Here is a 25,958-nt window from a genome sequence, read left to right on the forward strand (position 1 = left end):
TTCCAAGTTGGAGAAAAACAATTTAGAAAGAATCCAAGGACCACACCACTGCCCCCACTCCCAAGAGTTAATGAGCAAGATTCATTAATGCCAAAGGGCTGATTTCAAGACCTGAGACCTCTATCACAGGAGATAATTCAAGAACAATAATCCTTTTTCCCCACTCCCTACCCCTCAAACTTTTCTACAGACAACTGCAAGGATAAAATGTCAACCATTCCAAAAACGTAAAAGGTTCTACAAATAAACTGTATAGGATGATCTATGGTGTTCAGATAAGCCTAACAATGTCTCTTAACTTATTCCAACACATGGTTTTTTCTTTCTTTTCTGGAAAGAAGCTTCTCTAATTAAGTCCTTAGTAATGCTAGTATGCGAGTGATCCTGAAAAGAGAGATGTATCAGAAATGAGAATCCCACTGAGAGGTCCTCAGACATTTTTTTTGAGACACAGTCTCGCTCTGTCACCCAGGCTGGAGTTCAGTAGCTCGATCTCGGCTCATTGCAACCTCTGCCTTCCAGGTTCGAGCAATTCTCCTGCCTCAGCCTCCCGAGTATCTGGGACAACAGGCATGTGCCATCATGCCTGGCTGCTTTTTGCATTTTTGTAGAGATGGGGTTTCACAATGTTGGCCAGTCTGGTCTTGAACTCCTGACCTCAGGTGATCTGCCTTCCTCAGCCTCCCAAAGTGCTGAGATTACAGGCGTGAGCCATCACACCCGGCCTGAGGTCCTCAGACTTTTTACAGTAACACAGAATGAACTCTAAGTTTAGGATACTCCCCAGATTCCTTGCGATCCCGGAGTTTATTTTTCACTCATGGTTCCTATATTTGAAATAGTATTAAACATTTAAAAACCATTATATCAAGCTTTTTTCTCCCTTGAGTCATCATCCACTATATTTCTGTCCTTTCATTCTAATGAATTAACTATAGACATTGCTTAAATCAACATATTAGGTTCCAACCATGAGAAAAATAGTAAACATAACTACATGCTAAAGTTACTGAAGTCAACCCTTCAGCTTATTTGCTACTATTTGTTAAATGACTGTTGTCTTTTTGTTCTATAATCTTACCACATGCATATATAAAATGAACTGCCTTATTTCTAATGTACATAGTATTTAATAGCAGAGTATGCCTTCCCAGAATTCTGGGAATAATAGGCGGTCACACAATAGGCTCTGGAAACAGAATGCCAGGATTTGAATGCCAGGGCTCCACCAGTTACCAAAAAACTGCTTTAAAATCTCCATGTTTCAGCTTCTTTATCTGTAAAATGGGGATAATAATAATACCTACCTAACAGCATTGTAGGGAAATTTTACTGAGTTAACATGTGTGAAGCATAGAACAGTGCCCACCTGGGCACTCGATACATGCCAGCAACTGGTATTTTACTATTAAAAAATAATGCAAAGAAGAAGAAGGCTTACTGACTTAAGTACCAAAAGAACTTTAAAAAAAAAAGACTATGAAATCTGAGCAGTGTTTCAATATATTTATACTTTTTAAACCTATCACTTATAGGTTATATATGTGTTTGATTTATTACACTAAACTCATCACAAAGAAAATACCTTTCTTGTAACATAGCAAAGCTGTGTATACACACCAGGATAAAACTTAAAATTGTCTTTATTTTTTTACAGCTGTACTATGTCATATCATAGTAATCACAACTCTTGGGTAACTAATCAAAGTGCTCAGGAAGCCAGATGTAATACCTTTTGCAGCCATTTCTTGGTAGATCTAACTTTAAAATCTCTAAAGTAAGATCAGGCTGCTACTGCATTCCAGATACTAAACGTCACTGGAACATGAAGACATTCTCATTTCCAAAAGAACATACTAACTTCTTTGGTTGAGCTTTCTAACACTTTGCATGTATATCATTTGTTCATTACAAACGTATTCCAGAGGTAGCAAAGTTTAGTTTTTAGCCAATAAAAATCTTTTATCTGCTTTATATTCTCTAGTATGAGACCATACAAAAATGTTTTTACTAATTTTCTGTAAGTTTGCTTTTGTCTTGTTCTATTGATTTTGTACAGAAATACAAAATATGAATTATCTGACTGCACATAAATCCCCAAAACAGAATCTTCAACACAGTGGCTCTCAAGGAACTCAGATGAAATTAAAAACAATTTTATGAGTAATTGCTAGGTGACTGCAACGAGTCCTAAAGCTCTTTGTTAAATTAAATTACCTGAATTTGAAGATCTAGAAACTCGCTCTCATTCAGTACTTTTGAGAAAAGTGTTGATGTTCGTAATTCTGATATAATTAACAATACCACCACTGGAATATGCTGCCTTGGTTGAATATATAAGGCAGGGAAAGTATCTTATAAATTAGCAGACATTGAACTCAGTTAATGAACTTTATGCAAACGTGATTTCTGAAAAGATAAATGTATGTGTAAATTTTGTAAATCACACATTTAGATATTTGTTTTTACTTCATTTACTTTTAGCTGGTGAAAGGGGGAGTAAATAAAACATAATTAAAATCTAAAGAGTCTTTTTAAAGGTCTTGTGTACTACAGAGATGTATATAGATACCATATACGTATTTACAAATCTAGCAATAGGATAAAGTACTGACTGAAGGAGGGAACAGTTAAAAACAAAACAGTCCTTTTGTGAGATCTCAAAGATTTTAAAATAAGCATCCCACAAATCTCAAATATAAACTCAAACCTCTGCGCCTTTTGATTCTACTGAAATAGTCTGGTTTAGGTGAGTTTCAATTTGCTTTGATCTTAGTGAAATTACAGGATTAAAATTAGAAAAGTGTTTCTAGTCACTGGCACAACCATATTACTCTATAGAATCACCTGAGGTGGAGTGCAGTAGCACAATCACAGCTCACTGCAGTCTCAAACTACTGGGCTCAAGTGATCAACCCATCTCAGACTCACCAGTAGCTGGGATTACACGCATGAACCACCACACCTGGCCAAAGACTGCATTTTAGAAAGGAAATATGGTACAGCTATGATGTGTTAAAAAGAAGCCTGTTTTATCCTATCGAAAAACTCAAAGAACTAAAGGTTTTCTTTCGAGTGAGTGTAAATTGCCTACACAAAAGAGCACATAAAAGGACCCTTAATTAAACTGGATCTTTAAGACCTCCCCAAATTAGAACATTTCAAAATGAATTATCAACTGTATACACACACACACACACACACACACACATATCACATCACACATAAAAAAATCTGGAGTGTCGAGAGAAAAAACATTAATAGTATTCATATGTAAGAAGAAGAATTTTATAAATGGCACTATTTTCCTTAAAATGTACAAGTTTTACAATAATCTTATTGCTTTTCTAATTAGTTACAAAATTAGAATGAAAGAAAAAATAAAACGGTAAATTCAGGGTTTTTTTTTTTTTTTTTTTGAGACAGAGTTTCGCTCTTGTTGCCCAGGCTGGAGTGCAATGGTGTGATCTCAGCTCACTGCAACCTCCGCCTCCCGGGTTCAAGTGATTCTCCTGCCTCAGCCTCCCAAGTAGCTGGGATTACAGGCATGTGCCACCACGCCTGGGGCTAATTTTGTATTTTTAGAAGAGACGGGTTTCTCCACGTTTGTCAGGCTGGTCTCGAACTCCCAACCTCAGGTGATCTGCCTGCCTCGGCCTCCCACAGGGCTGGGATTACGGGTGTGAGCCACAGCATCCGTCCGCAAATGTAGATTTTTAAGAGCAGACAGATAAAAATAAATAGAGTATGGCCAAGAAAGGACAAAATGGGACAAGCCACATAAATACTTCTCTTTAGGAAACACTGGTCAAGTACATTGAGAAATCACAGAAGGAATACACGTCATTAACTTTACTATGGAGGATAACTGAGCGGCAACCACATTAACCTAGTTGACGCTGCATAATGATAATTAGCTTTCCTTCTGAAAAGTTAATTGTTTAAAAATATTGTTTTTATGTTATTAAAATAGTCACATCAATTATAAATTTATAAGAAATTACTCCTATTATTTTTAATTAAAATACGTTCTTAAAATATTAAGACAAGAATGGTCAATTTGGGAAAGTTACTCTTCTAGCTTGAATGAATCATCTAATATGTGACCACACATATACTATGTTTTCAAACAGAGTGGCTAGACCATTGTTCCTATCTTTGTCATAATCTGATGTGCCTATTCTGGAAAACCTCCCTTTTGCACCTGTGATTTATTTTTGGTGTGCTTTTCAGGTAATTATAAGTTATATAAGTTATTCAAGTCACCTGGGAAACAAAAAACAGGTTTTACAGTTTCAGAGTAGACTGCTATCCCTTTTGTCCATCCTGGGATAGCCACTTGAACTACTCAAGGAAGACTTCAGCTGTCCACCTAGTGGTTCTAATTGAGAAATGAGGTATGTCAGCATTTCTTCCAGAAATGACTCACGTGTTGGCATAATTTGAAAAGCAAAAATATAATAACAAGCTTACATCTGCAGTCTGCAGTACATACAACTTATCAATGAACCCAGAATAAAGGTATTTAGGGCAAAAGTTTTCCCAGCTTTTGATTTTTCTTGGCTGCCTGTTCTAAGTCCCAAAGGAGTAAGATAGACAGTACTTTGGGGAATGAAAAAGCCATTTGTTTCTCTCCTATTCAGCTGGGAATCTGATTTCCCAATTTTTTTTAGTAAAACTCTTTCTCTGGGTACAAAGAATTTAATAAGAAACATCTCTTTGCAAACTCTGCATCAAAGCATGAACTAGATGATTGCTACTGAACCAACAGCCCTATTATTCTGTAACAGAAAAATTCACCTGTGTAGGATTAAAAAGGAATAATTTCAGAGCAAAAAGCAAGCACTATTAATGCCTGTCCTGATTATACGCAGTAGCAAAGCAAAATATTTTGACAATTAGAAAGTGTTGGGAAAATATAGATACAGGCACAAGAATGGAAAAAATGACTTCCAAAAAAATGGACATACTGAATCCTTCTATGCCTAGCATATCAATACGGAAGAAAACTACAAGAATTATATTAAAAACACTCTTGACCACATTGAAATATCTGATAATGTATTGAGACCCATACAGCTTTCACCAAATTATACAATATTCCTCACCTCCTTGCTGTATCTGCTGTTGCTGACCACTCTTCCTCCTGGAGTTTCTCCCTATATGCCTTAAATGACAATCCAGCATTTTTGTTATTTTCTTTTTTCCTGTAACTCTGTTCCTTTTCTTACTTTTTTAATTCCCTTGTTCCCAAATAGAGGGGTTGTGCCTTCAGGGTATCCTCCCTCCCTCCCTTGGTGACTCATCTAATCTCACATTGGTATTTTTTCTTCAACTGAATGCTCACATAAATTTATACTTTTTAGACTTCTCTTCTTTCCCGAGGACTAGTTTCACACTCTTACGGAAGTTAAGGAGAGGTAAAATGACTCACAGATTCCTACACTACTTGCTCTTTTAAAAAAGATAATTCCTGCCGGGTGCAGTGGCTCACACCTGTAATCCCAGCACTTTGGGAGGCCGAGGAGGGTGGATCACCTGAAGTCGGGAGTTCAAGACCAGCCTGACCAACATGGAGAAACCCCATCTCTACTAAATATACTCAGCCAGGGTGGTGGCGCATGCCTGTAATCCCAGCTACTCAGGAGGCTGAAGCAGGAGAATGGCCTGAACCCAGGAGACAGAGGTTGTGGTGAGCCGAGATCGCGCCATTGCATTCCAGCCTGGGCAACAAGAGCGAAACTCCGTCTCAAAAAAAAAAAAAAAAAAAAAAAAAGATAATTCTACTACCTTGATTATATGTCTTTCTATATGAGAACTGACTAAAATCAGAAAAGTTGAAAGAAAGGCTGATGACAGCTTAATGATAGAAAGAAAAAAAAAAGAATGCTGACATTGAGAAGAAGAAAACTGAAAAATCACAAAAAGTAAAACGAAAAGCTTAGCAATCTGGGACCACTTGGCATACAAGCCAAAAACAAACAAACAAAAAACCAAAAACAGTCAAAGATCTTTTTAGTCCACTGAAAGAATTAATCATATAAACCATACACATGCATTGTCCAATAACAGTAGCCACTAGATACACATATTTTCATTAAAATTAAACATAAGTAAAAATTCACTCCTTAAACACTAGCCGTGATGAAAGTGCTCAATAGACACAGGTAGCCCAGCAAGTGGCTACCTTATTAGACAACACAATAAAGAACATTTCCATGATTGTGCAAAGTTCTATCAGACACCTGCAGTGCTGATTCAACATTCATTGAGTTTTCCTTATTTAGTAGGTACTGTGCTAGATACAGGGGTTTAGAAAGATAAAGCCTCTTTCCGCCCTCAAAGAGTACATAGTCTGTTTAGTGGCAGAAACACATAAAAATACTTACAGTTGCTAGAGTACAGATAATGAAAATTATGAAAGAGCAACTAATTCTGTGGCCTAGCTCTGAATTTCAGACCAATTAGCTAGGATTCCAATCCTTTTACCTAACTTCTATAATTTACCTTCTCTGTAGACTTAGCCTTGTTCATCTAGCAGTATGACTTTATGACAAATAATGCTGAGACTCACTACTACCTAGAAATCCCCAGGCCATCAGAACCGGAAATACTGATGCCTGCATAGGATTTAAGGTAGCACTGTTCCTCTGGAGTCTACGCTTTACATTGCGGGCAATCCCTGAAGGAAGAAGCTATCGTGCCACTCTGGCTACTTTTCCTTGGTCCCTCCTAGAAGTCAGTTTTGTACCAACTGTCATTTTTAATTTGGAGGTCACAGCATGTTCCATACTTACAGTGTCTAGTTGCCTGACAAAATTATAAAACACTACCAAGGAATCAGCACTGCAGTTGAGGACAAGTCTCAGGTGCAAATGGAGCAAGATAAAGAGAAGTCAAGGTCCACTTTAAGCAGAAAGGGAAGGCTCTGCAAGGATGAGAGAGTAGCACAGGAGTTAAAAGAAAGATTGTGAACAAGCAGGGGTTCATTACAACTCAAACACAGGGCACATACAAGGGGCCAACAGGAGATGAGGCTGGACTGCGGCCCAACTGCCAAGAGAAGAGCCTTAATGCTGTCATGGTAAGAAGGTTGGCCTGGATTAGCATGTGAATGAGAGCCAGCCATTAGTAGGTAGTATAGTCAGTCAGACACTGAGAGCTGTATTTTCCATAGACAAATCTGGGAAAACAGTGGAAGGCAGACAGTAGTGGATAACTAAAGTAAAAAGACGTCTGGATGGAGATCGGGTTACAAAGTAGTGGAGATACAAGAGAAAACTGATTTGAAACACATTAGAGAAAAATGATTGGCTCTATTGACAGGATGTATCTAGGACACTGGCACCCAAAAATGTTTGCTGCCCAAATTAGTGAGGAAAATAATGAGACCACTTAGATCACACAGGACAGAAAACAAATACCACAAGAAACATAAAAATGTGAGGAAATGGCAGAAGACACACTAAGAAATTTAAAAAGAACAGAGACTCCAATGAGGGAATATTCCCTCTGCCTAGAATACAATTCCCCAAGAGAGCTGCATGGCTTGTTCCCCACCTCCTTTAGACTCTTGCATAAATGTCAACATCTCTGTGAGCCCTTCCCTGCTCCCACTATTTAAAACTGAACACAGACATACTCTTAGCAGCCCCAACCCCCTTTACTGCTTTTTCTTAATACTTACCACCATCTAATATACAATATACTTCACTTATTTTGTTCAATGTCTGTATCTTTACCATTTAAATGTAAGCTCTATTAGGAGAAGGATTTGTTTGCTTCATTCACCACTATACACCAGCACCTAAAAGAGCGTCTGACACATAGGAAGTACTCAACAAATACTTATTGACTGTCTGAATAAATAACGCAGTGGTTCACACCTGTAATCTCAGCACTTTGGGAGGCTGAGGCGGGCAGATCACGAGGTCAAGAGTTCGAGACCAGCCTGGCCAACATGGTGACCCCATCTCTACTAAGAATACAAAAATTAGCCGGGCATGGGTGGCGTGTGCCTGTAATCCCAGCTACTTGGGAGGCTGAGGCAGGAGAATCACTTGAACTTAAGAGGTTGCAGTGAGTTGAGATCACGCCACACTGCACTCCAGCCTGGGCGACAGAGCAAGACTCCATCTCGAGAAAAAAAAAAAGAAATAAAAAGAACAGAATGATTAATGATTACATGTAAGTTAGCATAAAAATGATACCTACCATGAAAATTCTGTTGATCTTTTTGGATGCTAAAGCAAAAAAATATGGATAACTAAATAGTTCTTTAAATATAAAAGGCTCAAAAATGTTTTCTTCATGTATGACATAATATATTCAAATACATACAATTATAATACAGTCTTTCTCTTTACAGTCACATAGTAATGAGAAAGATTTTATAGCTCGAAAAATCACAATACTTGATAGCCACATAGCAATCCACCACTTAAAGTACTTAAGTCCTATTAAAGACACCAAACTTCAGTTAATGCTTTCTCAAAACTTCCATTAGACTTTCAAATTTATTTTCTGACATTTTGGCTTAATGATAAACAAATGTTAAAATTCACATTTAAATTATTAAATTACATGCTGATTTAAAATGTTAAAAATTAAATGTTAAGCAAAGGCCAGAAGCTGAAGTTAAAATATCAGAGTATTAGTATAACCATAACCATTGGCTTTAAAATATAGTAAAGAGGATACGACAAAGTGAAGAATGGTCAAAAAGTCAGAAAATCAAAAAATCCAAGAACACAAAAAAGGCTACTTAGCTAGCTGGCTTCCTGAAAATAATCAAACATTACTAAACTTCACTTTCTCTATCAATGAAATGAAGTTAACAGTAGCACCTACCTACCTGATAGGATTGTTTTGAGAGTTTTCTGACGGATTAAATTTGTTCCAAGTAATAAGCCTGGCACAGTGTCTGTAAGCAATCATTTTACTCCTTTAATCCACAAACCTTTATGAAAAATCTACTATACAAAAGGCACTATACTAAGTACTGGTTATGGCAGCAAATAAAATATATATATATCTACCCTCCTGGAATCTTTGGCCTACTGGCGAGGACAAATAACTGAATTACAAAGTGTGATACGTGCTCCAGAAGAAATCAATATGGTCTTGCAACAGAAACCAAGGGAGTAAGGGCTCTCAACTTTAGATGTCAGGAAAAGTTTCTCTGAAGAAAGAAAAACTACCCATGCAGATGCAGAGAGGGTACAGAAGCATACTGATGAGTATCCTAAGCAAAGACTCAGTGATGCAGAGTGGGTACAGAAGTATACCGATGAATATCCAGGCCGGGCGCAGTGGCTCATGCCTCTAATCCCATCACTTTGGGAGGCCCAGGCAGGTGGATCATGAGGTCAAGAAATCAAGACCATCCTGGCCAACATGGTGAAACCCCATCTCTACTAAAAGTACAAAAATTAGCTGGGCATGGTGGTGCACGCCTGTAGTCCCAGCTACTCGGGAGGCTGAGGCAGGAGAATCACTTGAACCTGGGAGGCGGAGGTTGCAGTGAGTCGAGATCGCGCCACTGCACTCCAGCCTGGCGGCAGAGTTAGACACTGTCTCAAAAAAAAAAAGAATAAGTATATTGACGAATATCCTAGGCAAAGACTCAGCCCTGCTGTGGGACAGGGCTTGTAGGCATGTTTGAAGAACTGAAAGGGAGCCAATATAATTAAAGCATAGTAAATCAAATGAGATGAGATAATCATGTTAGGCAGGAGCTAGATCATGCAGGACCCTGAAGGCCCAAGGTAAGGATTTGTAATTTTATTCTATGGAAATTTATTCTTCAATGGAAAACACTCAAGGTATTTTTGGAAAAGGTACTACAGGGAATGTGAATGAAATTAGAAGGATTAGTTCCAAGATTAATTCAATAGTCCAGGAGAGACAGGGTGCTTGAACTATGTTGGTAGCATGGAGATGAAGAGAAGTAGATGGATTCTAGATATACTTCGAAAGTGACTGCATATAAAGAATGAGGAAAAGAGACGAATCAAGGATGGCTCCAAGAGATGTCTGACTTAAGCAACTGCTTGGCTGATGGTGCAATGGTAAGTAACATAGTAATTAGTTTTAGCTGTTCTTAGCAATTAGAAGAATAGAAGAGAGAGAGGACTGCCGATTCTACAGCACAAAACAGCAAAAATAAGTAAATAAATAAATAAATAATAAAATAAAACCAGGGTACGAAAAGAAAAGGCAATTAGGTTATCTATGAGAGAACAGCAATATCAGACCAAATTTCCCATGGAAAACAACTATAAAGGTTATATAGAATGCCCCTAAATCCCCAGCTATTTGAAGGTTTCGGGAGAACAACCAAGAGTCAGGACTTGAGAAGCCAAGATTCCTTAGAGAAGGGAAACACTTTGAAGATCTCACTTCAATTCCCCCTTGAGGTATTTGCCAATTACCAGCACAGAGCAAAAGGCCAAGCAGAAAGCAGCATCCCAGAAGTTGTATGAGTCTCACTGGGCTAGGAAGACACAAAAAGTGGATGTTGCACCACCAAGGAGCCAGGAATTCAGGATCTCAGGAAAATAAAAAGGAACTTCAAAGAAAGGAGCCCAATATTCTGTTCAACTTTTTCTCTCCAGGAATGTGCTGAATCATAAACAGCATGGACTGAAATTCAGGAAATCCCAACAAAAAGATGTTGGAAAGAGGTTTTTAAAAAAGCTTTCATCAGCCTCATGACACTTGAAATTTGGGACTTGCCAAGGAAGAGGTATCTTGGTAAATATGCCAAACTTTCAATCGAGACCTTCGCTAAGGGCTATATACCAGTAGTGCACCAATAGTGAGGCTATCAGAATTTCCTGACTGCCCTGAATTCAGGCTCATGTCATATCAGTCACTTATGAATCAAAGTAATCAATGTTTTTCTAACTACTCACCAGAGGATATTAAATCCTATATGGAGAAAGATAACCATAATTCAGATTCTCTATAATTTTTCATCACAATGTTAATAAAACATTGCCAGGCACCCAAGGAAAAAGGATTGAATGATCAAAAACAAAACAACAGAAACAGGCTCACAGGCAATCTAGATATGACGGTCATCAGAAAGGAATTTTGCAACAATAGTTAATATACTCAAGAAAACAGATGAAAACATAAGAATTTGAATCTATGTAAATTTTAGGATAAAAAATACAAAAACTAAAATTAAAAACTCAGTAATTAGAAATAACTGGATATTGGACAGTGAAGATATAAGTGAACATGAAAACAGGTGGATAGAAAATCTCTAGGCTTACGAGAAGGGGGAAAAAAGAATGGAAACGGTGACATGACCTAACATACATGTAACTTCTTTCCATAAGGAAAGAAGACAATAGAATAGAAATAATACTTAAAGAATATTAGCTAATTCCTGGGCCAGGTCACTGTAACCCCAACACTTTGTAATCATGCCTGTAATCACACCTGTAATCCCAACACTTTGTAATCATGCCTGTAATCCCAACACTTTGGGAGGCTGAGGTGGGTAGATCACTTGAGGCCAGGAGTTTGAGACCAGCCTGTCCAATATGGCAAAACCCCATCTCTATGAAAAATACAAAAATTAGCCAGGTGTGGTGATATGTACCTATAATCCCAGCTTCTAGGGAGACTGAGGCACTAGAATCACTTGAACCCAGGAGGCGCAGGTTGCAGGGAGCTGAAATCATGCCACTGCACACCAGCAAGACTCTGTCTCAAAAAAAAAAAAAAAAAAAAAAAAAAAAATTTAGCTAATTCTCAAATGACAAAATATAGTAAGCCAAAGATTGACTCAGGACCTCAAGATACTCTACAAGCTTTATGTAGATTACAAAAAAAAAAAAAAAAAAAAAAGCTACAAAAGAGCACATCAATAGTAAAATTGGTGAAAATCAAAGACAAGATATAATCTTTAAAACAGCCAAAGGAAAACACATTAACTTCAAAGGAATAACAATACAATTAAAAGCCTGAGTTGACATAAACAGTGGCAGCCAGGTGATGATAAAATAACATCTTGAAGGTGCATGAAGTAGGGACCCCTTAAAAGTGAGGTAAAATGAACACATTTTCAGGCAAACAAAAACAGAATTCATTACCAGAAGACCTGCACTAAAAGTTCCTTGGATAAAAGGATAATTACCCAGATGCACATACAATCAAAAAGAAAGAAATGAAGACTTCCAGAAGAGTAAATTTGAGGACAAGGTGAAATGAGTAATGATTATTTTAACAACAACATTTTATTACCACTGTTGTTATGGGCTGAAAACAAAGCAAAGACTGGAAGAGGGGTAAATGGAATTAAATTAAAAGGCCATTCCATTACCCTGAACTGGCAAAGGCAAAAATTTATGATAGACAAAAAAGTTAAAGATGTACATTGTAATCTCTAGACTAACCGGTAAAGATAGTAAAAGAATTTATAACAGAGAAGCTAAGAGAAAGGCATATGGGAAACTATTTGATTAATCCAAAAGAAAACAAGAAATGGAAGGGAAAGTTATAAAGGACTGATGATGGAAGCAAAACACAAATTGCAAAATTGTAAATTTAAACCCAAATAATGTGCTACAGTAATTACATTAAAGGTAAAACAGAGATTATCAAACTTAGTAAAAAAGCAAAAACCCAACTATATGATGCTTAAAGAGATTCATCTTACGTATAATGACAAAGAAAGATTTAAAAGAAATGGATAGAAAAAAAAAGAATGCTATATTAACATCCCCCCCAAAAAAAAACTTTAAAGCAAAAAGTGTTACTAGAGAGGAAGACAGAACAACCATAAATTTATTTGTAGCTAACAACTTAGCCTCCAAATACGAGGCACAATTTGAGAGAACTAAAAACATATAGACAAATCCTTATATATGTGGCAATTTTAACAGAAGTTTCTCAATTGAGTGATTTAAAAAAGACAAAAAAAAATTCAGTAGTGATACAACAGATTGAACATGATTAATAAACTTAATTGCTGTCTATGGCACACTGTCCTCAATTTTCTAAAACTGACCATAAAGCAAGTGTCAACAAATCACCCACAAGCATAGAATGATTCCAGACCACAAGAGATACCAAACTAGATATCAATAACAAAAATATAGCTAGAAAATCCCCAAATGCTGAGAGCACAAGGGAAAATTTAGAATATGCTTTATTGAATGATAATAAAAATAATATATATCAAACTTGTAAGATCCATCTAAGTTGCATTTAGAGGGAATTTCATATACATTTTTTAAATTCCAAAAATATTCCCAAAAAACCCACAAAGGAGCCAGGCACAGTGGTCTGCACATCTGTATTCCCAGCTACTTGGGAGGCTGAGGAGGAAGGAGCAGTTGAACGCAGGAGTTCAGAAACCAACTTGGGCAACACAGTGAGACCCCCGTCTCTTAAAAAGATGTTTAAAAATAGGCCGGGCACAGTGGTTCACGCCTATAATCCCAGCACTTTGGGAGGCCGAGGTGGGCGGATCACGGGGACAGAAGATAGAGACCATCCTGGCTAACACGGTGAAACCCCGTCTCTACTAAAAATACAAAAAATTAGCCGGGCGTGGTGGCGGGCACCTGTAGTCCCACCTACTCGGGAGGCTGAGGCAGGAGAATGGTGTGAACCCAGAGGGCGGAGCTTGCAGTGAGCCTAGATCGCGCCACTGCACTCCAGCCTGGGCGACACAGCGAGACTCTGTCTCAAAATAAATAAATAAATAAATAAAATTTAAAAAATAAATAAATAAGCTGAAAATTAATGACTTAGGTACCCATATCAGAAAACTTTAAAAAGTACAGAAAATTAACATTTTTAAGTAGAAGAAATAAAGGTAAAGGCAGAAATCAGTAAAAACCTAAAAACAACATTCAATTTGAAAATGGACTCTGAAAAGACTGAGTACAAAGAGACCCAAATTGCCAATAAGCAGATTTTGAAAAGGAGAGATCATAGATACTACAAATTCAAAACAATTATAAAAGGATATGCACATACAAAAAAAAACCGTAAGCTGAACTGGAAAATTCAGACAAAATGAAATCCCTTAAAAAGCAAAACTTGTCAAAACTGACAAAGAAATAGAAAATAAGAATAGCTTTTTATGTATTAAAGAAATAGAATCAATAATCTTCACAAGAAAATTCCAGATGGCTTCACCAGTGAATTATTTCAAACATTTGTGGATGAAATAAAATCAATCCTCACAAATTCTTCCAGAGAATTAAAAAGCATTTCCCAACTCATTTTATGACGTCAGCATAACCTTGATACCTAAATCTGTCAAATACTTTACAAGAAATTAAAATTGCTAGCCAATGTTTTTCGTGAACAAAAAAAATTATAAATGAAGTATTATCTAGCATATACCATTTGAGTAATGTATAATTAAAAGCTAGGTTTATCCAGAAATTCAAGGATGCTTTAAAATTAGGAAATATATATCCTTCTCTTTCCCACCCGTCCCAAAACTAACACTTATCTTTTGACAGAGCAACTACATTACTAAGAGTTTTGTCCTAAGGTAATAATCAGACAAGGTACAGAGATACGCTTAGGAATATCCACTATGTCATTGTTTGTAATAGCTTCTAAATGCTCATGAATATGGAATTAGCTAAGTAATTTATATACATCTATCATAATCAGTTCAAAATTATAATATGGTTCTATACTTATTTGCATAGATATATGTTCAATATAGGCTGAGCTTAAAATATGTAAGGAGGTAGCTTTAGGCTAAACTTGATTTAACATGACTAAATGAAAATAGCAGGATACAAAAGCAAGACTATTTCTAAGGCAAAGAAAAACACTAATTTTATATGAAAGTAAAGAAAAACTTACCATAAGAACATTTTGTCTAGACACAATAAATTGCCATCTTAAGTACATAAACAAAAAATGTTAATGTCAAACTTCCACAATTTTCTTCAGCAGAAAGAACATTTTCTTCTCAAAACCTAGTCAGAAAATTGCCCAAATATATATTTACTTAGACCAAAAATGCTACTTGATTTGACCAACCAATACAGAATCTCTCTCTTTCTACATATACATATGCAGTTAAAAGTATGAAGACAAAAACAAAATGCCCCGAAAGCACTAAATCCTTTACAAGTCAATCTATTTGTTACATATATAAAGCATTCAAAGTGGTACTTTTTAAGAAAAATCCACTGTGTAACAAATATATACACAAGAAGACTCAAAGTTCCTACAAGTTTAAAGGAAACTCCCTTTAATTTTACCAATTAGTAAGACAAGCAACCTTAATTAAAATCATTCCAATCCAGAGGTTACATAGTATATTACAAAGATACATAAAATAGGTTTCATAAAATAGGTTTCATTTCTACCATGCTAGCTCAGACCAATCAGCAGGGACTCCCTGGAACAAGGTATTGGGAAGGAACCTAAGGCATTCTTAGGATAATGTGCCTGAGGGATTCAGCGATGTTTGCTCAGTTATGGTTGTGGAGAGGGGGTGTAGATGTTTATCACTATTGCCACCAGACCCAAATTCCTATTTTAGCTCAACTTCTTCCTCGCTATGTGATCGCAAACAAATTCCTTACCCTCTCTGAACCTAGGCTGTGAGAAAGTAAAAATGAGCTCGGTTGATAACCAGACTGTGATATCTGAAAGATACAGAGAAGACCAACAGGTAGAAAGTTTTTCCTATGGCCACACTGCAGCTCCAAAATGACCAACAATCTCCTATTCTGTAAGTGATCATGTTTTCTCACCAATGACTTTCCAAGTCCCCTTCATTTATCCTGTCTCCTAAACAAAGACTGCTGAAAGACCCAATAACTAACCCACCTCCACTTGATGTATGATAGCATTCAATCCAGGAGTCCCTGCTTCCAGCACAGCCCAATCCCTACTGAAAAGTCCCCCATTCTTTCTTTTCTTTTTTGTTTTTTGGAGACAGAGTCTCACTCTGTCGCCCAGGCTGGAGTGCAGTGGCACAATCTCAGCTCACTTCAACCTCTGCTCACTGCAACCTCCACTTCCTGGGTTCAAGTGATTCTCCTGCCTCAGCCTCCGGAGTAGCTGCGATTACAGGCTCCTGCCACCATGCTCAGCTAATTTTTGTATTTTTAGTAGAGGTGGGGGTTTCATCATGTTGGTCTGGGTGATCTCGAACTCCTGACCTCAAGTGATCCGCCCACCTCGGCTTCCCAAAATGCTGGGATTACAGGCGTGAGCCCAGCCCTCCCGTTCTCTTTTACTGACACTTGGCGGTATCTGGCATATGCTCTTCCTAGCTGCAAAACAGTCAACCTAATTTGTTTCACCACAGATGCATTCCTGGTGGTCTTCACCTGGTGGGTATTAAGAGTTTCTTTATATACCAACTATATTTATCCAGGGTGACTGTAAGGATTAAATTAAATGCTATAATGTAAAACACCAAGCATCTGCCTGGTATTAGCAAGTACACAACAAATATTAGTTCTCTCTCCTCTACGAGCTCAAAGTAAAGTTATAAGTGTAATTTTATTTTTTATCACGTAACCAGTTCTTCACTATCAAGAAACTGCATATCTCCAAAACACAGCTAACAGCCAGAAAATTGGCCCCCCAAAAAAGAGAATTCTAAGCAACCAAAACAGATATGATCAAGCCCATGAAATAAAAGATCATACACTTTACTGTGAGGTAACTCCTAAAATTCTACTCAGACACCATTTGTTCATTTTAAACACATATTATTTTTAATAAACTTTGGAAATATGGTTTCTACACCCATAGCAAATTAAAACCAGCAACTGTAAATGGTTAGGAATAAGCAGACACACTGATCACAGGAAAAAACAGCTGCTCAACAAGGCAGGAGACAGAAAACTTGTAACTATCAAACACAAGAAGTTAAAATGTTCAGAAATCTTTAGTCATCTAATGCAGTGGCTTCTACATTTTTTTGATTGAAAATCCCAAACATAAAATACTTGAGGCACATATCTACAGTATATGTGTTTTCATTTATAAACATACATATAGTATAAAACACATACTAAAAACAGAAGTTAAAAGATCAAAATTTTGTTTTACTTTTTACTATTTTAACTATCAACTATTTTAAATATTAATTCGTTTTAATCTTTCAATCACTAAAAATGCTATTAACATATTAAGTGAGCATTATTATTATATATATCTCTATTTTTTAAAATCTTAGTTTCTTCATTTGTGAAGTTCAATGTATTCTGACACTTGGTTTTAAGAGTTGTCATAAGTCATATCTGAAAAACTTATCTTACAAAGATGAGATCTATATAGAAGAACATGTCACTTACTAATTTTCTAAATCATATTACTTTTCCATTCTATCACCAAATATGCAAACATTTTTATTTAAAGTCAGCTACCTGTTGTCAATGTTATTAAAATTTTGTTTTTCCTGACTGCAATAAGGTATTTTTACAAATCAAAATGTTTGGCTTTCCAATAAATGGTCCAAAGTCAATTAAAATTGATTGTAAGGAAGATTTTCAACAGATACGAAATACCTCAACACGCTTTCAAAATGTTCTCCATAACACTTGTTTCTTTTGAAAAGCAGGTACTTTCTCACTTACTATTTAAAATGTCGATTTTGCCTTCAAGTGACAATTTAGGTATTGTTTTCCTAAAAATATCTGCTAAATTTTTATTTTTGGTAGCCTCTTGTCATCACGGATAAGAACAGCATATAGAATACTCATCTTCTGTAATAAAAATGTGTGATTAATCTTTGAGTTCTACAATTCTTTTAAATGCTTTGACAGCAAACCTCTGTTCCCCATCTCAATACAAAGTATCATAGATTCTTCTTTTAAAAAAGTATTTTAAAAGGGACTATATAACAGAAAAACTGGAAAAACTCTGAGAAACTCATGATGCTGTTGCTGGCATCTACATTACAGAATTCACACATCTTCCCTCAGCAAACCACACTCTCAGCGACCACCTGAATGCAGGTGGACCTAGGAAAACCCCACAGCCAATTCATATAGTATGAATAGAAAAGCTGAATCCTTTTCCCTTTTGGGGCAAGAATAAACAAAGAGACGTTCTCATATTTACTTCTCAAAATCGACTTGCTTCATCTCACTTTGTAAATTACTGATCTAGTGAAGGCGCATAAAGCTTCACAATCTATATTAGGTGCTGAGGATATTATAGTTATAGCTTATACCTATTAATACTACTACTATATTACACAGACAGGTACCCAGTAAACACTGATTAAATGCAAGCAACATTATTCAAATCATAGCTCTTAAGTTGCCAAAAATAAGTTAACTTATGCATAGTATATTTCATTTAAGCAAATACAATGGTAATCCAACATTGTTAGAATGGGCTATTTTAACACTCAACCTCCAAGTATTCAGAAAATTTACTGGTTCAGAATGACTTATTACCCAAGGTTTCCAGGTTACCATGAATTCTACAGTCACTTTTCATTTTCCCCTCCCAGAATAAGATGACTTAGAAAATTAAAGAGCACATTTACTAAGTATATGCTTCAGTCTCCTAAAACACATTTACTGTTTTATATTATGAAAACTAATAGCACCATCAGTATTTTATCCACCAATTTAAAATAAATTCAAGCTTTAATACTACAAATATAGTTTTCATATTTCAAGTGATAACAGAAGCAGACATTATAGACTTCATATTTAATACCACTATTACTACGGAACAGTATTTACTTTTTCCATGTAACAAAGACAGTAATACTTTGTGAGTCAAGAAAGTCACTCAACAATTTCTGAATGTCTAAAAACTATCAGAGGTGAAATAAAAGTTATACTATATCCACAGACATTTGATACCTGTGTAAGAGGAATGTCAAAAGCACTAAAGGAAAGTAGTTTACAGGAAGGAAAGATCACTGTGGCCTAAAATGAACTAAAGACCATTTCAGACACAAGCTGGGGCAGGTAGAAAGAAGTTAATTCAAAACTGAGGAAAACAATGTCATCCGTTTTCTTAATAAAAATGTCTAATTCAAAATACCAAATATGAGATACATTCAAGTAAAAATTTAGAGAAACATTCAATTCTTAATATATTATTTATTAAGCTATTCAAGTAACACATATATGTAAACAGTACTTATCTACCCTTTGGCTTTATAAAACCCTTCAACTTAAACCTGAAATGAGAATCATCAGGAAGAGAAAGAAAAATAAAAAGGAGCTGTAAGTAAAGAGAAAAAAGTCCTTGGGCATTAAATCTCAGTATACTTTTCTCAATGTTAAAAACTTTCTATTTTCTGGACCTTTTTCTTTCATGGCATTTTCTCCTGGTATATTCAACATATGTCATTTCACTTTAACTTGGAAAAGTGATAAAAGTTCACTTTGAAAGGAAATATATTTTAGTAATTTCCTGTCCACAAGAGGGCTCCAATAATTCTTACATGAATGGAAGTGATACAACAAAAATTATAATAAAAATATTCATTAAGCACATAAAATATACTGGAAAAAACTTGAATTGTCATTATCTCATTCAACTCCTATTACAAATTGTTGTTATCTGCTACCATTTTTACATTAACAGTTGTTAAACATACGGGGCTTTTCTTTGTTTTATCAACTAAAATGTTTTGAATCACAAAATTGCTCTGCCATTATTCTCACACTGTCAATTTCTCTCTTAAAGTTTTCAATGTAATAGATATTATAAAGTATAATTTTAGTCCAAAGCTCTAAATAGTAGCCTAAATGTTGTCTATAGTACTCTTATAAAAACAAGAATGTATTTCTTGATAACTTTACCAATCCAGAAAACAAAATTACCACTGCTGCCCAGTCTTAGGTCTTATTACTAACACAGGCAGTGAATATTTTCTTGCAAAAATCCTACAGTGGTTAACATAAGTCACACTGCAACTATAAACAATGAATATTGCCGCATCATGAACTATGATCTTGGCTGAAAAATAAATAAATAAATACATCATTTAAATACAATATATTATAATGATACTCTGTTCACGTATTTTCAGATTTCTTCAAAAATAAGTTACTACACTAAGATGTTATCAAATCTAGTTCAAACTCAATCACTCTTAGCAAAGAAAAACCAACATTTCAAGTAAATATATTTATATTTATAGGACATATATATTACAGAATGTAGTAAAAGTACCAACTACAAATTATGTTTTAAAGGGTACAGCAAATCCTTTCAGTAGGGGTGCCACTCCCTCATCCAAAAAATTGACATTTGGATTATTAAAAATGAGAGCCCTTATGCTAAACACAAAAAATTATTGAATGTTTAAAAATAAATTTTAAATGTGAGTTCTATCTACAAAACAAAAACCAAAGCTGAAAAATCTATTTTAAAGTGAGTCATAATCATAGCCATAAAGACTTTACCAAAAACATCAATTGATTTAGCAACTATTGTAGCTCGAGAATAAATTATCTCTATTGGAAACATGACAGAGATTGTAACTTCACCACCCCCATCCCATCTCCCCAACAGGATTTTCCTATACAACTGACAAGTACCATTAACATATAAAAGATTGACTTCAATAGAAATGATACCACCACCAAAAAGTAAAACTGTAACATTTGTTTCTAAATAGCACATACTGTCAACTAGGAGAAAGCTTAATTAACATTTTACTGCATCTAGCAAAAATGTGTTTATTCATAAATGCAAGTTTAGCGGATTGTAACAGTACATATCCTGATCAATTTAGAGTTATGCTACAAGGGATATATGTCATTAGCTTTGCCGTGGGAGTGGTGAGAGGAGCTCTTCAAGGTTTGGAGCGGTAAATTGTTCTGTCATGAATGTAAACGAAAATCAACTGTCAATTAATGGTATGAAGAGTTTAATAATTATGAAGCATTTAATCGACAACTTCTAACCAATATTTGTCATGTTATATTTCAAAAAGTTGAGAATTCTAGGCATATAGCAAATGATAGACTTCTTAAGCAAAAATGCAAAGTAAAGTAATAAATGAACGTTTAAAAGACTTTCACAAAGAAAAAAATCTTAACCTCTAACCAGTTGAACAGTAGAGAACAAGACATAAAAAAAATACTCAGAACAATCAAACTGTGCTGTACCTTAGTACCCACTCTGAAATAGCATCATCAGGGCATTATATGTTTATTACATAATACTGCTTTGCCCTTGCATATCACCTTTAATCAAAGGATCTCAAAGCACCACAGAATCATCAAGGCCTTAACATACAGTCTAAAACAGATAAACTGCTATATTTTATAATTGCAGATATTAATAAAACCCTGCTCCTACTTCCCAGTTCTCTGATCCTAACATCAGCCTCCAAACCTCTCTCTGACTTGGAAACTGTATTTCCTAAATCATCTCAATCTGTGACTGATGCTACGCACACTACAGCTTTTCTTCACTGGACCTAAAGGAAGTAGTGGCACTGTTTTAATAACACACATCTATTTCATTCCAACTTCTGTGAGAGAATAGATGGTACTTAAGGTTAACCTATCTTGCACTGTGCTTGATGATATAAAATGGAGGCTTTCGAGAGAGCAAATCTTTGCTCGAGGCGATGAACCCACAGATCACTCATCAAACAAGGGAAATAGCGTTTCCCAGCTCTGTCTAGAGACCGCTCCCAGCAACTTCAAGAGTGGTATGGAGGAAACCTTGTCCAACCGTCCTTAACCAGGCAGGAGGCTATTTCATGTGTGCACACCAGAAGAGAAGTGAAAACTAAAAGGACAACGCACGAGTTTTAGGACTCAGGAAGGAGAGTGTAAAGCTGTTATGTGGCCACCCAAGAGACAGAACACTGTGTTTCCTTTGCATTAAATGGGAAATTAAACAAGAGCAAAATTTAAACCAAGGTCAAAATAAGCCATTTAGAATCATTTAATTTTTATTATAAAATCTGTTTATGAGGTTTGCTCCTATAGAAACATCTGGCGTTTTAAAATTTAATCATCAGCAGGCCGGGTGCAGTGGCTCACGCCTGTAATCCCAGCACTTTGGGAGGCCAAGATGGGTGGATCATCTGAGGTCAGGAGTTTGAGGCCAGCCTGGCCAACATGGTGAAACCCTGTCTCCACCAAAAAAAAAAAAAAATTAGCCGGGCGTGGTGGTGGGCGCCTGTAATCCCAGCTACTTGGGAGGCTGAGGCAGGAGAATTGCTTGAACCCGGGAGGAAGAGGCTGCAGTGAGCCAAGATCGCGCCATTGTACTCCAGCCTGGGCAACAAGAGCAAAACTCCGTCTCAAAAAATAAAAAAAAAATTAAAATTAAAAAATAAAATTTAATCATCAGTAATGTTCAATTTGTTTCCACTGAATACACAAACACTCAAATGTTAACATATGTGAGCACAACTACATTAACTTCAATACTTTCATAAACAAGATTATTCCTCTTCCTGTTAATTAACTGCATTATGTTTGTCCTTAGGACTGCAAAGTGTAACTTCACACTCACACAATCCAAGCCCCCAGCACTGTAAGGTTACACGGTTACTGTCAATCAACAGACTCACAACCTCAGCCTTTATGAACAAAACAAAAAGAAAGGCGTCAATACACAACAGTACTTTTTGTTTCAAGCTCTCAACACTCAGTGATCGTGATTGAGGCTCAATACTACGTTTCCTTAGCTTTATGTCTAATATGGAATCTACTACTAATAAATATTTGCCATTAAAAAGCCCTGGAATATTCACAGTAAGTACCAATACAGGGTCAGCCTACGTTTGTGAAAATCCCAAAATATCTTAATATTTCTGTTGCCATCCGTATTCTGACATTTCAGAAAGCTCACGGCAAATTCTAACATACTTTTTCTTGAAGAGATGTGCATCTCTGTTCTTGAAAAATATCAAGTTCGTCCCTACTGCACTGATGATCTTGTCTGTGTCATAAAGCAAGATTCCCGTTTCCTTACCTATTCTCTCGTAGGGACACCAGTCCTCAGCTCTGCCCACTGTCACTGACGTTTTCAGAAACGTTAAAATACTAGTGTTCGGAGGCTTCTAGCAAAGAGAGAGATGTTTTGTCCCCTCAAGCTACCATGATACATTTCCCTACTTCTCCACTGTCTTCAAGGATTTAGAAAACACGACCAAATGAGAGAACCTATATTAAAAGCACTACTTTCTAAAAGGGGGAAACCAGAAGCTCCAACTTCTCCAAATCGCTCAGCACGGTGGCTTTTCCACAGTCCCCAGCAAATGTTCGCCCCACGCCTGCCGTCTTTCCGATTAAATAAGATTGGAAACCACAGTTAAATCAGAGTGTCATAACTTATCCGTCACTTACCATATCCGCCGGGACATTACTGGACATCTTGCCGTTTGATGTATACCCAGATATTTACGGAAAACAAAAAACAAAAAACAAAAAACAAAGAAAAAACAGCAGAAGTCTTCAAGCTACAGAAATAAGCCTTCACGATTTTGACTGGTTCGTGATGTGCTTTCTCTCCCAAAAATAAGTTATTTCGGAGCCAAAGTGCCGGTCAGGCCGAGGTTCTGGTGCGAAGAGGAACAATCCCCAGGAGCTGTGTGGCCGGAGCAGGAAGAAACTCCCGGGACAGCAGAGGCAGCCCCTGTCGTCGTCGTCAGCAGCAGCAGCAGCAGCAGCCCCAGGACCGGCCGCGCCAGGTGGACCGAGCCGAGTGACACACGGACATGAAGAGGGGTGGGAGGGGGTTAAATCCGCCTTCCTCCTTTCCCAGCCCCGGCAATGATTCACACTCGCTCCCGAGTCAAGTCCTCATCAAGCAGGAGAAAAATGCCCCAGCGTGGATGTACATAGATAACTATGTAGCTACACATCGACGCGTGAGCCGTGAGTGGCGGCCGAGCGGTGGCCGGACGCTGGCCGCGGACCCTGCCGAGCCGCTCTCGGGGCGCCCGCGCGGGTGAACGGCTCAACTCGCGCCGCCGGGGCGAAGAGCCGGGCCGCGGAAACCCGCGCTCAAGGGCATTTAACTAGTTGGGAGCCAAAGCGAAAGACCGGGACGGGGGACCGACAGCGCGGGGTGCTCGCGGCCGGCCGGGACACTCCACAGCCCCTCTGGGCTCAGGCCGCGGGCGCCTCCGGGCAGCAGCGCGGATCGGGGCGCATCGTCTCCGGCTCCTCGGCGCTCCTCTTCTGCCTCCGCCTCCCCCGCCGCCGCCTCCCCGGTCTCCGCCTTCCCCTCCCCTCCCCGGCCTCGCGAGCTCCGGGCGACGCCGACTTCGGCTGGTCCCCGGAAGAGGCCGGGTCCTCCCTCTGCTCAGCCCGGGAATGGTTTCCTCTCAGAGCTTTGTTTCTCCTCCTCCTCCTTCTCCACTTTTCAATCCCACACGCCGCAGCCGCCTCCTGTCATAGCCTCTCAAACCAACATGGCGGCAGTGGCAGCGGCGGCGGCAGCTGCCTGAGCGAGAGTAGGGGAAACGGGGAGAGCACGGGCCCCCCTTCGCAGCCACCGCCCCCGTCCTCGTCCTCCCTCCGCGGACACTAAGTGCGTCACCACGGAGACCACCCTCGAGCATCACGGGAAGTGTAGTCTACGAAGGATGGGGGGAGGAAGCCGCCGAATGCGTCCTCGCACTGCTCCGAAGCCACGCCCCCCATAGCAACAGTTGCGAGGAAAGGAGCGCCCCCTTCCCTTGCTTTGGACAAGCTGCTCCCCAGGAGTTAAGTGACACCTGCTACCAGGAGTGCTGTGATCATGAGAATTGTTGGGAGAAAATAATTCTGCACAGAGAAATTCCCTTATGCACAATATGCACACAGAGCTAAAATATGCTGTACCTCCAAGCAGAATAATTCATTTTAATTACAGCACACTCCCCACATCCTGCAATCTCAGTGCATTTTGTAGAGTGATTTAATCTAGGTCTCCTCAACATTACATTTTGAAGAACAAAAGCAATCATTGATTTCCAATAAGGTCACAGAAGTTCAACAGGAACAAGGATCTCATTAAGCAGTGAGAATGCTTGAACATGTGTTTCCTTGAAGACCCAGGGCCATAAAGCTACAATCAACTTACCTGAAATTACCAAAACTGTATTACATACAACAGTGTTATTTATCAAATCTGTATCAGGAAATAGCTACTACAAACTACATGGGGATTCACCAGTTTACCCACCTGGACCCTAAATTCCATTCTATGTAACTCATAATGTAATTAAAAACCTATATGCCTTGCAGTGATTAGCAAATAGGAGAAAATAATGCCATCGTTGAGAGACCAATCAGATGGACATTTGTGATTTCTGCATTTTGTTCCTAAATCTGAGGTCAACATCTGAATCTCTATTCATATCTCTTAGTCCTTTGACAGAGTACTTTAGAAAGGGCAGTCTCAATCTGACACCTATATATAAATGCCAATGAATTTAGAGTCGAAAGTCACCGCTCCAACCTACAGCTATGTGACCTCATCGGTAAAATGGTCTTGCCTACCTTCCAGGGGTAAAGTAGGGGTAGTTATGAGGATGAGTTCATGCATGGGAAATAAGTCACTTTGTAAATAATAATGCATCATTTGATATGAAATGTCACTACTCATTCTCTCATTCAGCAAACAAATGTGCCAGGCACTCTGCTAGGCACTAGGAGATTAAAAATGAGTCGCTGTAGCAAACAGCAGCATCATGTGGCAGAAATGCCAAGGTCTCGGGTTGGCAATGGGGGTTATTACATCCTTGTCTACAGGGCTGTTGAAAAGAGGCAGAATCCAGTCACTGTCCTCAGGGAGCTCATTGTCTAGAAGCCTACGTGATTCCCCACAGCAATCTCTCAAGTTGGATTTCTCATCAGATGGAAACCCACGGGACATTTAGAGTACCTGCCTCTTGAGTAGCCTGGGTGGAGAAATTCCAAACACTCCTAAGGGACTATATCACCCTGAGGAGGATAGATCAAATTCTCCAAAAAACCAAAGGCCAGAAGAGAAGACAGGCCCAAATCTCACTG

The 25,958-nt window shown here is 37.8% G+C and overlaps 1 protein-coding gene across 1 annotated transcript in view; it reads right to left on the bottom strand.

The window, feature by feature from the left end:
* UBL3 (ubiquitin like 3) overlaps positions 1-23,839 on the bottom strand; it is a 77,288-nt gene extending 53,449 nt beyond the window's left edge. Inside the window, exon 1 of the mRNA XM_050766961.1 lies at positions 23,304-23,839. Within this exon, the coding sequence (XP_050622918.1) occupies positions 23,304-23,330 (27 nt within the window). The 5' untranslated portion in view covers positions 23,331-23,839. The remainder of the gene's footprint in view (positions 1-23,303) is intronic.
* Between the last annotated feature and the right edge of the window lie 2,119 nt (positions 23,840-25,958).

This window comes from Macaca thibetana, chromosome 17 (genome assembly GCF_024542745.1).
Source record: "Macaca thibetana thibetana isolate TM-01 chromosome 17, ASM2454274v1, whole genome shotgun sequence".
Classification (NCBI taxonomy): Eukaryota; Metazoa; Chordata; class Mammalia; order Primates; family Cercopithecidae; genus Macaca; species Macaca thibetana.